This window comes from Cucurbita maxima, unplaced genomic scaffold (genome assembly GCF_002738345.1).
Source record: "Cucurbita maxima cultivar Rimu unplaced genomic scaffold, Cmax_1.0 Cma_Scf00027, whole genome shotgun sequence".
Lineage (NCBI taxonomy): Eukaryota > Viridiplantae > Streptophyta > Magnoliopsida > Cucurbitales > Cucurbitaceae > Cucurbita > Cucurbita maxima.
The window spans coordinates 509,121-523,528 of record NW_019272043.1 but is presented as its reverse complement, the minus strand read 5'-3'; the positions used below and the strand labels follow the sequence as shown (position 1 = coordinate 523,528).

The following is a 14,408-nucleotide window of genomic DNA, read 5'->3' as shown; positions in this document are numbered from 1 at the left end:
CATATATATATATAATTTCCAAAACAAATTAAATAATTATATCACAAGTTGAACTAAGAAAATAATAATAAAAAATATTACAACCTTACATTTTTCTAAAAGGAAATATTATTGAATATGACATCCAAAACGACGTCGTTTCAATGTCCACGCCCACAGCCCACGGAACCACTGGTAGCCCAGCCAGCCCAAATGCGCTGGCTGCCCCAAACGCTAAATCTCTCCCTTCCCCGCCCCCCACGACAGACAAAGATTCCGCCAGCTCCCCCACCACGTCGTCGTTTCGAATCTATTTTTTTTTTAAAAACCCTAAATGAATGAAATACATTAAAAATTAGATATAACATTATATTCTATTTTTAATATAACTTATATTGTAAAATGAAAACCAATTAAATAAAAAAATTCCCGTTTGAAATTTGGTCCCGCAAAGTTCTAATAAAAAAAAGAAAATTTTTGTAGAGATTTAGAGGAAGGTGAGATCGAGATCGAGACGAAAAAGTCTTTTTTGTCCCCGTCTCATCCAGTAAACACATCTGATTCTAATAGTTTGAATTTATATTAAATAGTTATAATAGTTTTTGTAAAATATTGAATATTAAATATTAACAATAATATTAGTGTAATTTAACTACATCTTCCTTTGAATTAGAAAAAAATAAAAAAATAAAAAATAAAAGTGAGGGACTAATGTGGTATAAAAAGATGAAAGTTAAGGGACTAAATCGTAAATTAACAAAAATAAAAAAAATCTTGGGGATTAAATTTCCATTTTTTCTCCGCGACCTTTTTCGGTCGCATTTGCCAGTCAGGCGTGTAAAGAAGCAACGTCAAACCCCCACAGACGACAGCCCCATCAATCCCCTCTCTCCTTCTTCTCTCTGTTCTGTCTGTAACTTCCCTCATTAAATTCTCTCTGCTTAATTCATTCCTCTTTCTTCCTTCGATTCTTCCGTCATCCTCTCTTCATAGTCAACCTTCTTTCCAATCCAATCTGAACTTCTCCATTTCTTCACCAGCCAACAGGTTTCAGTTCTTCCTTCGATTTTGGGGCTTTTCTTGCCTCTTCGCCTTTTCGTTTCAGCTACTGTGTAGATGATTCCGATTTTTTCGGTTTTGGTTTCTGAATTACGGAATTTCTTGTTTGGATCAGGTTTGTTCGAGAAATCTGGGGCGGAGACGGCCATGGCTCATAAGGTAGACCACGAGTATGACTATCTGTTCAAGATTGTTCTGATCGGGGATTCTGGCGTCGGCAAGTCCAACATTCTTTCTAGATTTACCAGAAATGAGTTCTGCTTGGAGTCCAAATCCACCATTGGTGTTGAGTTCTCCACCAGGACTCTCGAGGTAGATTCTTAATCGGTTCAACGCTCAGCATTTTTTATTCGGTTTGCTCGTTTTTTAATTAGCATTTATTTTAGTTTCTTCATTGATCGATTGAGTTTCCTTTTGTGATTGACGAACTTTGAAAATCTAGGTTCCGATGATTTCTAGATGGCGGCTTGCGCCTTTGTTTTCCCTTTCAATCGTTGAAGTACAGTGGATTAATTGCATGAGGAGTTTGAGTAGTAGTTACTTTCTTGTATGAAAGCCACAAACGTTAAGGCTTGAATTAATAGTTGCTGAATTTATTGAATATAAATAATACGTTTCTCATATATGAAGGAAACGATCTAGGTTTTGTAGCCATGTCTACGGAAGACTGAGAGACGATGAAACCACGTGTGCTCTATTATTAAAAAGTATGGTTGCGAGTAGTTAGAGCAGGGAGAAATTGATAGAATTCTTTTCCTGTATTTCTAAGTCACCCTCATTTCTTACCAACTTGTAAACCACCATTGCTTATTTGAGTATAACACTAATTTTGTAAATGCTCATGCTCTTGACATTTTGAGTGTTTTTGTTAAAAAAGTAGAATTAACAAAATTGGGGTTGTTCATTTAGAAAGTTAAGTATGTTTAGACCACTTAAATATAGCTCAATTGATTGAGCCATGTATCATCGACCAAGAGCTTAAAGGTTCGACTCTCCACGTCACAAATAAGAAGTTAGGGTATGCCTATCCTATTGTGGCCAAACCAATAGCTATGGTATCTCTAGCATTAAATATTATACCAACTCTAGGAACTTTTTGGCTGAGGGATTGCTGTTTTTCTTGTGAAAAGCTTAGTAAATGAAGCTTAGATTCATAATTTTTTAAGGGAGATGGAGAAGGGAGTTTGAGATCTCGAACTAAAATTATCCGATATTCCTATATATGGAATCATATACATTTAGAATCTGTTCCTACTGTTTCTTTTTGTTCTTTACTCAAAATTCTGTTGTAAAAACTTGCATACGGAAGGCTAATTAAATGGAGGGTTGTCCTCTGCTAACTGGGAAATCATTATTGAGTCTGAGATTCTTTTTCATTTCATTGTTTTGTAAACTTGGTCGTTAAAAGTGTTTGTCATCTCATTGTAGTCAATGTTATTGTCATACAGGTAGAAGGTAAGACAGTCAAGGCTCAGATCTGGGACACAGCGGGTCAGGAACGATACCGTGCCATTACGAGTGCATACTATAGGGGAGCTGTGGGTGCTCTCCTCGTTTATGATCTCACAAAGAGACAGACTTTCGATAATGTGCAAAGGTGGCTTCGAGAGCTGAGAGATCATGCAGATTCTAACATTGTGATTGTGATGATAGGAAACAAATCCGACCTAAATCATCTAAGAGCTGTCTCAGAGGATGATGGACAGGCCATGGCTGAGAAGGAAGGCCTTTCATTTATCGAGACATCGGCTTTGGACGCCACTAACATTGACAAGGCATTCCATACCATCTTGACAGAGATCTACCATATCATCAGCAAAAAGGCATTGGCAGCCCAGGAAGCAGCTGCGAGTGTCCCCCATCCTGGTCAAGGAACCACCATCAACGTGACCGAAACTTCTGGGGACTCGAACAGAAGGGGTTGCTGCTCATCTTGAGGCGTCACAGAAAGATAGAACTGATAGTTCACATCAAAGGTTTCTCTCGTGTTTCTCTTTTCATAATTGATCTGTTGTTTTTGATCTTCTTCCGGATTTGGAGAAACTAGGAAAATGTAGTGTATTATCATTCATAGCGGGCATGTAGAATGAATATATCTCACCCGATCCCTCTCTCTTGATCCACTGTGTTAGTTCTTTTCAGCAGTTACAATTTTTTTACCTTGTTCCCTTTTACTTACCCATTCATATAACAATTACTTGGGAAATTTGATCTGTATTTGTTCTCCATTTTCAACTTTTACTCAGAAATTCTTACGTTTGTCTCACTTGGCAAATTATACAGATATGAGACATGAGAGATTAGTAGCTCTGTGTGTGCGCGCGTTACTGATTGGCTCTTCGATTGAGTTAGCATTTTTGGTTGGATTGGATTAATCTTTTGAAATCGAATAGAGTGGGTTCGGGTTTCGGGTTGCCACGAATTAAATAAAGTCTTATATAATATATTAAGATCAAGTTTGAATCTAGCTGTATACATTAATTTATATTTTCTTATTCATAAACTTCTCTTCCAAAAATAGGGAACAAAAAAACCTCAATATTTCAAATTATTTTATGAAAACAATTGGCAATTTTTCTTATTAGGATCTTATAAAAGCTGGCATTTGTTTTACAAATATTTATAATACGGGATTTTCCTTTAAGTAATTTACATTTTTATACTATTTTAGGTATATTATTGTATAATCTAATTAGGGAAAAAAAAGCAAGCAAAATTTTAGAGAAATAGCATTAACAGGCAGAAAAATGAGAATAACTAATTAAATTGTCTGAGCCCGGGTTCGAACCGGGGACCTTTAGTGTGTGAGACTAATGTGATAACCAACTACACCACCCAGACATTTTTCAACATCGGCTTCCTAAGTATAGTAATTCTTATTTATTTATTTTTAATTTGATCATTCAGTTGAATATGGTCTCGAGAATCAAAAGAACGTTTTCCTTGTTCATTTTCGCACTTCGCCATGGACGCTCACCACGCATCTCTAGGTCGACGAACGGTAAGAAGTTCTTGCATGTTCGCGTTCTTGCACACCATAATGGCTTTTGTGTGTTTGTGAATTACCATACATCCATCAAATTTCATATTCATTTTGGCAGCTGGAAGAGATTCGGCAAAAGAGAGCGGCCGAAAGATTACACAAAGCACCTTCCGGACCAGATCTGAGCACAGGCTCGAAATCTAATGGTAAATTATTGTTGATTCATATGGAATTGTTGCGGAGATTATTGGTTGTGGATGTAATTTAGTTTGGTTTTATTGGAACAGAAACTTCTGGAATTAGAAAATCAGAGAGCGGAAGTCGATTCTCGGAGGTAGATTTATGTCCCTTTTTTTCCCGCTACGTCGAACCTTCTGCTTGCTTGATATCTGAGAATTAGAAACTTCATTTGTATTCTTAATTTCCTCCGCCATGTTCTTGTATCTTGGAAATTTTGATTTTGATTTTGAGGTTTCTTCTTGAATAGTTTCATATATCCTTTTACTAGGCCCATGTTTTTATGAAATTCAAGTATAGTTGGGAAAATGTGGCATGAATGTAATGGAGTTTATTGGACTAATTGCCAATTGTTGTTACTGCTAATCAATTTAATACAATGGCGAATTTATTTAATAGACTGGCCTCTTCAGAATTCCTCTTTTTATTTCCCCCCCTCTATTTGTGTTCTTCTAAGATCGGTTGGTTCTTTTATCCAGACCGATGTGGGTGGTTTAGTATCTCAGATACAAGATTTGCAGAAGAAGAATGCCGAATTAGAAGAAGAAAAGAACATCATAAGCTCAAAGGTTTTGTCCTGTTTGATCTTTTTTCCCCACTTGTGCAGAATATTCTATAAAAAACATGTGCATCGATTGTTTTTTTAAACTTCATAATTATTACTTTGTTTCAGCTCCAATCAAAGGAGGTTGAGAATGGCACTCTTCAGAAGCGATTGAATGAACTGGTAATTAATGCTCTTCCTGACTGATTTTTCTCTGTTCCTTTGGATAGGTCTTATGTCAGTTGTTTATTTTCAATACTATATTTTCTGATTAGACATATTTCCCTCATGTAACATGATGGCATGTTAATATATTTGATGCAGTTTTTGTAGTGTAAAACAGCAATTAACTCCAATTTCTCTCTTGAAATGAAAGTTATTATTTGGAAATGCAGAAGGTTTTGCTATTTGCTAACCTGCACTTAGACCCCATCTTGCCTCCTAGTTTGGTGATAGAAAAGCTTTTCTTAGCCTATACTTCATCTTACTGAAATTCCTTAACTGTCGAGGTGTTCTGTTAATTTGATTGAATATTTCAATCTGATTACAACATTACCTAAACTTTGTAGGAGACAAACACTGTACCATCTTTAAGGAAAGCTCTCAAGGATGTAGCCATGGAAAAAGATGCAGCAGTTGTTGCCCGGGTATATGCAGTCTAGATATTATTTAATTCTTTTTTCCCTTCATTTTGTTCCTCCTAAGCATTACTAATGGTGTGATAAATTAGTATAGGAGGATCTGTTAGCCCAGCTTCGCACTTTAAGGAAACAATTGAAGGAAGCAGAGGACGAACAATATCGAGTATGTATTTAGTTTATAACCACTCATTGAAGTAATTTTTCGTATTAAAATAGTTTTTCTGCATTAGGCGGAGGAAGATGCTGCAGCCTTGAGAGCAGAATTAAATTCAATTCAACAACAAGCAATGAGTGGCTCTTTTGCCGGAATCACTCCAACAACTAATCCACTTGATCAGATGCAAAATTTGGAAAAGGAAGTATCTAAACTAAATGCTGAGTTGCAGGTATGGCTGTTGTGGACAAACTTCTGTCATTCTCTTGTCAGAATGTTGGTTGTTTAGTGCCTTACAGTAGTTGATCATGTACAGAAAATTTCAATCTTGAGGCAGCAAGATCTACAAAAGTTATCAGAGGAGCAATCCCGTATTTCATCCCTCATTTCTGAAAAGCAGGAACTTGAAGAAAAGCTTGCAAATACGTCCACAAAGGCCTCAGGTACAGAGATTGTTGTGCCAATATCTTTTGAAGCCTGATATATTCTTGCAAATTTCAAGATTTTGTCCACTTAACATCTACTAATAATTTTGGATATTTTTTGTGTCCGTTTTCTTTCAGAGATCTCAGAAAAGGCAGTGGAGAAGACTTTTTCAGTTGTAAGTGACTTTTTGTTGTAATTTCGTTTAAAAGAATTTCAAAAGAATTTATTTTGTGACTGCATTGATGTCACTTACAAGTATCACTAAATCGCTTCTTGCATGATTCATACTCTAGAAGTTTAAATATTCATTATTCATCCTATTTCCCCTAGTTACAGCATTACCTTGTTATTTGCAGGAAGAGAAGAGCAAGCTTGAGAAGCAGTTGCATGACATGGCTGTTGCGATCGAGAGGTTGGAGAATAGTAGACAGAAGCTTCTGATGGAAGTAAAGTCTTTTCCATTTTCTTCTCGTTTACTCACACCAAAAGTACAATTTTATGAATTTTCCTCTAAAGGAGAGCCTTCTCTCATGTTTTTTGGTAGATTGATTCGCAGTCTTCAGAAATAGAGAGGCTGTTTGAGGAAAACTCTACTCTATCCAGCTCTTACCACGAGGCTGTGAGCATAGGAGTACACTGGGAGAATCAGGTGATTATAGTTGTCAACTCTGCATGATTTTTTGCAGTTGTTATGAAGTCTTCAAGGGTTCCAAATAGATTCCTCCCCCGACTTTTTATCGCTATAATTGGTTGTATGCTGTCAAGTGCTGCTAATGAGAAAAATCTGGCATTTGTAACTTGTTTACTTCTGAGACACTTCCTATCTCTGTCGTCCTTGTTGAATTACATATGCTTGAGGTGCAGTATGTTTTCTTTAGTGGTCTTATTAAACTTGCTTTAGAATTAATTTTTAGTTACAGCTGAATAGAAGATTTTGTAGGTGAAAGACTGTCTAAAGCAGAATGAAGCACTTCGCAGAGTTCTAGACGAGTTGAGAACAGAACAATCGAACAGTCTGCCGGTGTCATATAGAGATGGGGCAGTTGAAACTCAGTCTCCGCCATTTACATCTGACCTTCTCTCCCTCAAGGTCAGTCTCTTGCTTAGGATGCAACTTTCTGCCTTTTGTATGTATATGATGATGTCTCAATGAAGTTAGAAGTCCTTTCTAGAAGTTGAATACTTGGCAGTATGTTGGTTAAGTGATTATGTCAAACTGGTTAATTCAGATGTAATCTGTTACCTTGGTTTCATTCATACTTTAGGTTGGTCATCTAAGTATGAATATACTATGATTTCATCTTCCTATTATTTCTCTATGAAGGCCCAGCTAGCAAAAGAACAGAGCAGAGCAGAGATGTTATCAGCAGAAGTATTGGAGCTGTCAACGCGACTCCAGCAGGCTACACAAGCATATAACGGGCTCACACGCCTGTAAGATCCTCTCTCTCATACGAATAACAGTTGATTCATTTTATTTCAAAGAAGACTTTTTTTCTGAATTTCTGCTTCTTACATTGTAGCTATAAGCCAGTGCTGCGGAACATCGAAAGCAGCCTAATTAAAATGAAGCAAGATGGATACGTTGGTGTACGCTGAATACAAATGTATTTCCAAGGAAACTTCATACAAACTCTGGAAAAACTGAGTGTGTCTATGGAAGGTTTATCATCTGTCACATATTTTCCTTTTGTGAGAAATATTATTTCAAAACTAACTGGAGGACCCCTTTTGGGAGTGTACTTTTTTAGCTTTATGTTAGATTCCAAACAAAAGCCAATAGTACATTCATATTCATTTTATACTGAATTTATTATATCATTCTTTTAATGTTTCAAACGTTGTTCTATAGCTTTTGGCTAATTGGATCTTGAAGTAAATCATATAATGATTTGATGGAGACTTGATCAGCTTTATTATTTGATCAGCGGCGGACCAAATTATTGTAGAAAAGGACAGGCCCAATTGAGTGCTTTACATTGCATTTTCGTTCATCTATTCTTATTATTAGACAAATCTATTACTTATTCATTAGTTTTTCTTTACTACATTCTCCAAACTTCAAACATGGATTACATAAACTGTTGGAGCAATTGTAACCAGTGTAAACTCTTTCCCTTTTCCTGTTTTTTTAGAGCAAGGGTTAAACTCATCGAATCATTAAAGTTATTTTGAGCTATTATTTTGTCTCTTTAGCTAGCTGGATTGCACCAATTGGCAAATTTTCCCTTCTAACAACTTTGGAGTAAAGAGGAGGAAAGAAAAGGGGGGAAGACATGAACAGAGAAAAGTTGATAGCATGGCTGTAAATCTCACCCTGTTTTTATATTTATTGATATTTTGTAACAAAGCTTTCTACAGGTTGGCAAAAGGAACGCTGATTATAATTCAGGATTCAATGAGGAAGAGATAAGCAGGGAAGAAAGCTCAACAATGGAGTCCTCAAAGATTTGTTTCTGCATTCCTCGCCACAAAAATGGCCTCAAAGCTGATGGAGAATCAGAGAAATCTTCCAAATCAAAGCCTTCCCGCCGCAAATCTCGCCGTGCTGCAAAAGGAGGTAAGCATTCCCCTAGTAGTGATAGCAGTGGAGATGGAAACACAGGTGATGCAAATGAAAGCAGCGCCTCTGCCGCCGTGGCTGCTGTTGCAGTCACAGCGGTGGCTGTGGATGCTTTAGAAGATGATGGTGGCAGCTCGCATGGCCACGGCGGTGAGGGAGGCGGTGGAGGTGGCGGAGATTAGGAATCGGTTGATCGGAGTGTTGATTTATTGCTTTTTTTTCTCATTGCTTCCGTTTTGATGATCCTTCTGCGGGTTTGCTGAATTTTGGTTTGATTGATGTGTGGGAGTCTTGTATCATTTTGTTTGAATTACAGTATATGAGCATCTGGGTCTTGATTTCCTTTGTTATATTATAGAAAACTTTGTAAAAACATCTTGAAATGGTGGCTGCTTTCAGCTCTGTTTTTGTTAGAATCAATCTATTTCGATCTAAGAGATCTGATTTTTAGAATTGCTTCTATTTCTCCTCCGTTACAATTTTAGAAGTTAAAATTATGTCACATTAATTAACTAAACTTCTTTTCACCGGATTATGTTATAATTTTATAAAGTTGAGATTTGAACTTTCTTAAAACTAGTTAGATTTATAATTTAACAATCCTCCATGGACCTATGGAGCCCTCGATAGCCCTTATTAATCGAGACTCGACTCCGACACTTAGTCACTTTTGACTACACTTCCAAGATTTCCTAATTTCTTTGTTGGACATTCTATTGGCAGGTAACTCTGATACTATGTTAGGAACCATCTCTACAATGGTATAATATTGTGCGGATGGTTTTGCGCTTTTGGTTTCTCCAAGGCCTGATATCAATTGAAATATATTTCTTATCTATAAACTCAATATATTTCTTATCTACAAACTCAAACTCTCCCGACCATCTGTAACACACTCATCCCACCATTGTTGTTGGTCTTAGAGAAACAAACAATAAAAAAAAAACAATTTAAAAATAAAAAGAAAAATTAAAGTATGGGAATGAATTGACCCAAAAGATCACATTACATAGATACAAAATATAATTTAATCCAAATCAAAAGTCAGCCTGAAATTTTAATCTAAAACATTTGATAGTCGAATTTCTTAATTCTAAAAAGCACAGATCATCATACAGATCATCATACAAGCATAAACACTATTAAATTAATTTGAGTAGAGACCCATTTACAAGAGTTGGATAATTGCGTTCACAATTATAGGAAAAACAATAGAATGTTACAATCACGACAGGCTCATATTCTTTGCTGAAACTCGTAAAATCAGGTAACCAACCCTCGTGAAACAGATACATGCATAGATTACAATGGAAATACATACACAAATAAAAATAAGCTCTTCAAAGAGTTTCTATCATCAGCCATAAAAGTCAGAAACAATCAATAATATTTTCTTCTTCTTCCTAATCATCATCAACATATATGGTTTCTTGCTTAAAGAGACCACCAAAAACCTTCCTTACCTCTGCTTTTGCCTCCTCTTTGGGTTTAGGCTTTGAGTTTTCTTTTGATTTCGCTGCAAACGAGGGCTTGGAATTGGTCATTGCTTGTCTTACGGCTGCTTTCTTTGATGGCAGAGATCGAGCCTTAGCCTGTCCTCTCACTGTGGCTATCTGAACATTTGATTCCTCAGATTGTTTTGGTAGTTGAAAAGCTAGTTTCTCCCATGGCTGCTGCAAGCCGAAGCCCTTGGCTTTGCTTAAAAAGTTGTTGACTAAACTGCCTGCTGCACTGTCGGCCTTCTCTGGCGCCTCTTCGGCTTTGGGTTTAGTGGGTGCCTTGGGTTCTTTTTCTGAGAGCTTTTTGAGCTTTTGGGATTGCTCTGAACTGAAATCCTTGGCTTTGTTCAATAAGGTGTTAAAGAAGGCTACTTCATCAGATTCTTGCTTCTGGGATTCTTCGGCAACAGCAGCAGCTTGGGCTGTCTTTTCAGCTTTGGCAGCCTCAAGTTGTTGTTTCTTTGCGGCCTCTGCCTCTTCACGAGCTTGCTCTGCAGTTCTTATGGCCTCTTCCTCTGCTTTTGCCTTGGCCTGTGCTTCAGCATAAGCCTGTCTTCTCCCATCCGTGGGAATGGCGCTGATACCAATTTATACCAAACCAATCAATCTTCTAATCACAATGCTTTATGAAACCATAGAATCTTCAACACACAATTCTCGGTTTTAGAAAGACTAAAATCACAAATTTAGTTCATAGAATTCAAATTTGTCTTAATTTGGTTCCTAAAATTAAAACACACACACACACACACACACACACACACACACACACACACACATATATATATATTAATCTTCTACCTTTTTAAAAGAGAAGCGTGCTTGTTAGTCTCCAAGTTCTTAAATTTTTATTTTTGTCAATTTTTTAACTTTTGATTATATATTTAATGGTTTTTTTTATGTATATATTTTTTCTAATTATTGATCTCCTAAATACAAAATTGAAAAATAAATATTTGATTAAATATAAAATTTAATTTTGTATCTATTAAATCACATCACATTGTTTCTTTTAACCTTTTCAATATATAAAATATTTATCATATATATAGTTAGAAAGTTATGAGTCATTTTTAAAATTTAGGATTATATTACACATAATAAGTTGTTAAATTTAACCTTTACCCTTTTGAAATTACAGATTCCAAACATAATAAGGTGTTAAAATCAATCACCTAGGCCTAACAAAAACTTAGAAAAATAAGCTAATAAAATTGAGACTCACAAGGAGATGGAGATAATAAAGATTCCAAACAAAGAAATGAAAAAGAATATGTACGATGATAGTGTGAGATTTTTTTTTTTTTAAAGATATGAGATGGTCTATATGAACACTAATAATTGTTATAAAAAATGATGCAAAAGAGGGAAAAAATAAAAGAACTTACCTGAAAAGTTGCTCTACTGAACTTGAGGGTGCTGATGGAGTAGAATAAACTTCCACAACCTTGAGGATTAGAAGTAAAATGCTCAATCAATAATTTAAGCAATGGCTATGCTTAAAAATTGTGAGTGCAGTAAAATGCAAGGTACCTTGTTCTCGGCCACCGCCGTGTTCGAGAAAACGCCGGCCACCAGCGATGCTATCCGTGACTTGGCCACCTGATAATAATTTTGAAGTCAAAATTAGGAAGCATGATCCTTCTCAAAAACAGAGAAAGGGAAAGAGCTTGTTCAACACTATTTGACAATTATGTCATACATTACATTACTTTGTAGTCGTTTGAACTAGCGCTTCCTTCAGCTCCGACGACGACATTATAGGCCCGTTCAGGCTCAAAGTCTTCTGCCAAATTCGCCTTGATGAACGTATAGCTCAGATCGGTTTCGACTATTTTCTGCAAGAGCTCCACTACGGACAACGCCTGAGATCGGGAGAACAGGTTGTTGAAGAATGACGAAATGCCGTCGAGTACATTGTTGGTGGAGGAGTTTGATGCGTTGCCGTCGTAGACGATGGCCACATGGCCTACTCCGGCGAGCTGTGCTGCCTGAATTACTTGCAATGCGTCCGATGTGGTCACTTCAGAGGTCGGACCGTTTTCTCCAGCGCCAATAGTGACTACAACTTTACTGGCGTTTCCGATCGCCTTGGCTATTGATTCGGCGTCTTGAAAGGAGGATTCGACGGCGTTTAATCGCTTCGATTCTTCATTAGATATGACCTTCATTGTTCGATTAATAAAATGCACAATGTTATCGTCAAAATCAATAACTGAACCAGATGCAGAGTAGAATTATCAATTCAGAAAACAACGAATCCTTAGAACTTCCAATCTCAAATACAAAATCCAATCTGACCTAATTATACTTGACAACAAGATTCGAGAGCAGAATTATCAATTCAGAACACAATGAAATTCTCACATCTTCCACTCTCACATACAAAATTCATTCTGACCTTACACTAAACGATTAGATGCGAGAGTAAAATTATCAATTCAGAAAACAACGAAATCCACATGTCGTTCAAATCCTCATATTGTCCGTTCTCAGATTCAAAATTCGCTCTGAACTAACCTTATACTTGGCAGCAAGACGAGCCAATTCTTGAGCAGCGTCAAGCTCCGGCACACCAGCACGGACACTAAAACCTTCACGCAACAGCGTCTGCGCCAATCGAATGCCAGCCTGACCAGAAGCGCCAGCGACAAACACCGTATTAGGATCCTTCCGCCTCGAGTTTCCGAATGACAAACCAGACGAAGTTTCGCTAACAACCGGAATCAGAGACTTCACATCCGGTATCTTTCCGAAGTTGAAACGATACGGATTCGAATTACCAGAATCTTCAGCCGGAGCGCCATCGGACGATGGCGATCCATTGCTCGATTTCCCCAAGCGAAACGAAGCGAATGTTCCAGAACTCTTGGCGTAGACGGAAAACTGTCTACGGCTGTTGTTGTCAAAGCTTCGGCGGGCGTTTGGGGCTGTGGTTAAGATAAACGAATTGGAGTTTATGATCGCCGCCATTGGAACAAGGAGACTACAGAGAAGGAACGGTGGTTAGTTTCTGGTGTTCACAATTCTTCAGGTTTTTCTCATATCCATGACTGAGAACTGGATTGAAGTCGTACACAAACAGTCCCCACATCCTCAAAACTAGTAACCAAACGCCATAGAATTTCGAGATTTCTTGTAAATATTATCCAGGAAATAAAAGAATAGCCAATAAGAAAATGACACGTGTAAAACTTTATCCATTAATTAAAAATTGAAATGAACACTAGAGGCTGATTGACCTTCTTCTTCCATTGAAAATGGTAATATAATTTCGTCGTCCACTCCATCCCTTTCTCCTTCTTTATCTAATAATAATATTAATATTAATATTATTTTTATTTTTATTTTTATTTTTTCCTTTGAGTGCATTCATAATTATATTAATTGTATTATTAGTTTATATTTAATTTTAATTTTTTAGATTACTAATATTTAGTAAATAATTAAAAAAAGTTGAATAGTCCCTAATATTTGATTTTATTTATTTTTTAACCGTTAAATTATTTGTAAACAAATTTGAGTCACAAAATTAAAAAATGTTTTATATTTGGTCTAATAAAAATTAATTTTTGATATCCCATCACAATTATTTAAAATATCATTTTTAATTTCAAATACTATTTTCTTTTATAAATCTAATTTTAACATTCCAGAAAATAAAACTTAAAAAAACTTAGTTATAATAAAAAGTTTTTAAAAATCAATTAAAAGGCTGTTGAGTTTAATATATCTTTTTATGTAAAAAAATAAAAATTATTTAATTTTTTTAATAAATAGAAACTACTTCAAAACAATTAGATTATTTTTTTAAAAAAATTGTTCCCTTAAAAAATTAGTTAAAAATACTCAAAATAATTAAAAATTTATCACTCACGAGATATTAGGGAAAATACATATCAAATATATTAATTTCGATAACATCTCATATTTATATTAATTTCAAATGTGAAAGTATCTATCAGAATGTTGTTTAATGCAAATTTTTGTGTGCATACACAGACAAATTTTTGTTATACATGTGAAAAAATATTAGACAGTATATATGTCATAAATATTGTTGAGCCAATTTTTTTTAACTTATTTTAATTCGATAATATTTTATCTATAAAATTACAAAAAAAAAAACATAATAACAAAAAAAAAATATAACCCAATTGGATATGTATTAATCAAATCGAATTGATTAACTGAAACTAACTGACTTGACTTTGGTTAACGTGAATTAGTTAGTCGATTTCATAGTTTTCTATAAATGACGCACTTATATAATTAATTTATCAAAATATTAATATATTTTAAACTTTTAATTTGGTACAAAAA

General features: G+C 35.6%; 3 protein-coding genes and 1 non-coding gene across 5 annotated transcripts; 2 read left to right on the top strand and 2 right to left on the bottom strand.

Moving 5' to 3' along the window:
- Positions 1-788: 788 nt before the first annotated feature.
- LOC111499821 (ras-related protein Rab11C) lies at positions 789-3,275 on the top strand. The gene is made up of 3 exons (XM_023151511.1): positions 789-1,026; positions 1,154-1,350; positions 2,487-3,275. The coding sequence occupies exons 2-3, from the start codon at positions 1,186-1,188 to the stop codon at positions 2,973-2,975; spliced, it is 654 nt and encodes a 217-aa protein (XP_023007279.1). The 5' UTR covers positions 789-1,026; positions 1,154-1,185; the 3' UTR covers positions 2,976-3,275.
- Positions 3,276-3,805: 530 nt separating this feature from the next.
- TRNAV-CAC lies at positions 3,806-3,879 on the bottom strand. The gene has a single exon. It is a non-coding gene; the product is annotated as a tRNA-Val (tRNA).
- Positions 3,880-3,953: 74 nt separating this feature from the next.
- LOC111499675 (tropomyosin) lies at positions 3,954-8,998 on the top strand. Of its 2 annotated transcripts, XR_002720982.1 has the most exons (16): positions 3,954-4,039; positions 4,140-4,227; positions 4,309-4,355; positions 4,738-4,827; positions 4,932-4,985; positions 5,372-5,449; positions 5,538-5,606; positions 5,674-5,829; positions 5,914-6,040; positions 6,161-6,198; positions 6,380-6,469; positions 6,568-6,672; positions 6,964-7,113; positions 7,348-7,457; positions 7,547-8,127; positions 8,220-8,998. XR_002720982.1 is itself a non-coding variant. In XM_023151304.1 (15 exons), the coding sequence occupies exons 1-15, from the start codon at positions 4,004-4,006 to the stop codon at positions 7,620-7,622; spliced, it is 1,314 nt and encodes a 437-aa protein (XP_023007072.1). In that variant the 5' UTR covers positions 3,954-4,003; the 3' UTR covers positions 7,623-8,998. The 2 variants fall into 2 exon arrangements, 1 of the variants encoding a protein (XP_023007072.1); XM_023151304.1 differs by having other exon boundaries at positions 7,547-8,998.
- Positions 8,999-9,714: 716 nt separating this feature from the next.
- LOC111499653 (protein plastid transcriptionally active 16, chloroplastic) lies at positions 9,715-13,184 on the bottom strand. The gene is made up of 5 exons (XM_023151278.1): positions 12,606-13,184; positions 11,798-12,250; positions 11,619-11,687; positions 11,474-11,532; positions 9,715-10,662 (listed from the first exon to the last, which is right to left on the bottom strand). The coding sequence occupies exons 1-5, from the start codon at positions 13,056-13,058 to the stop codon at positions 9,990-9,992; spliced, it is 1,707 nt and encodes a 568-aa protein (XP_023007046.1). The 5' UTR covers positions 13,059-13,184; the 3' UTR covers positions 9,715-9,989.
- Positions 13,185-14,408: the final 1,224 nt, after the last annotated feature.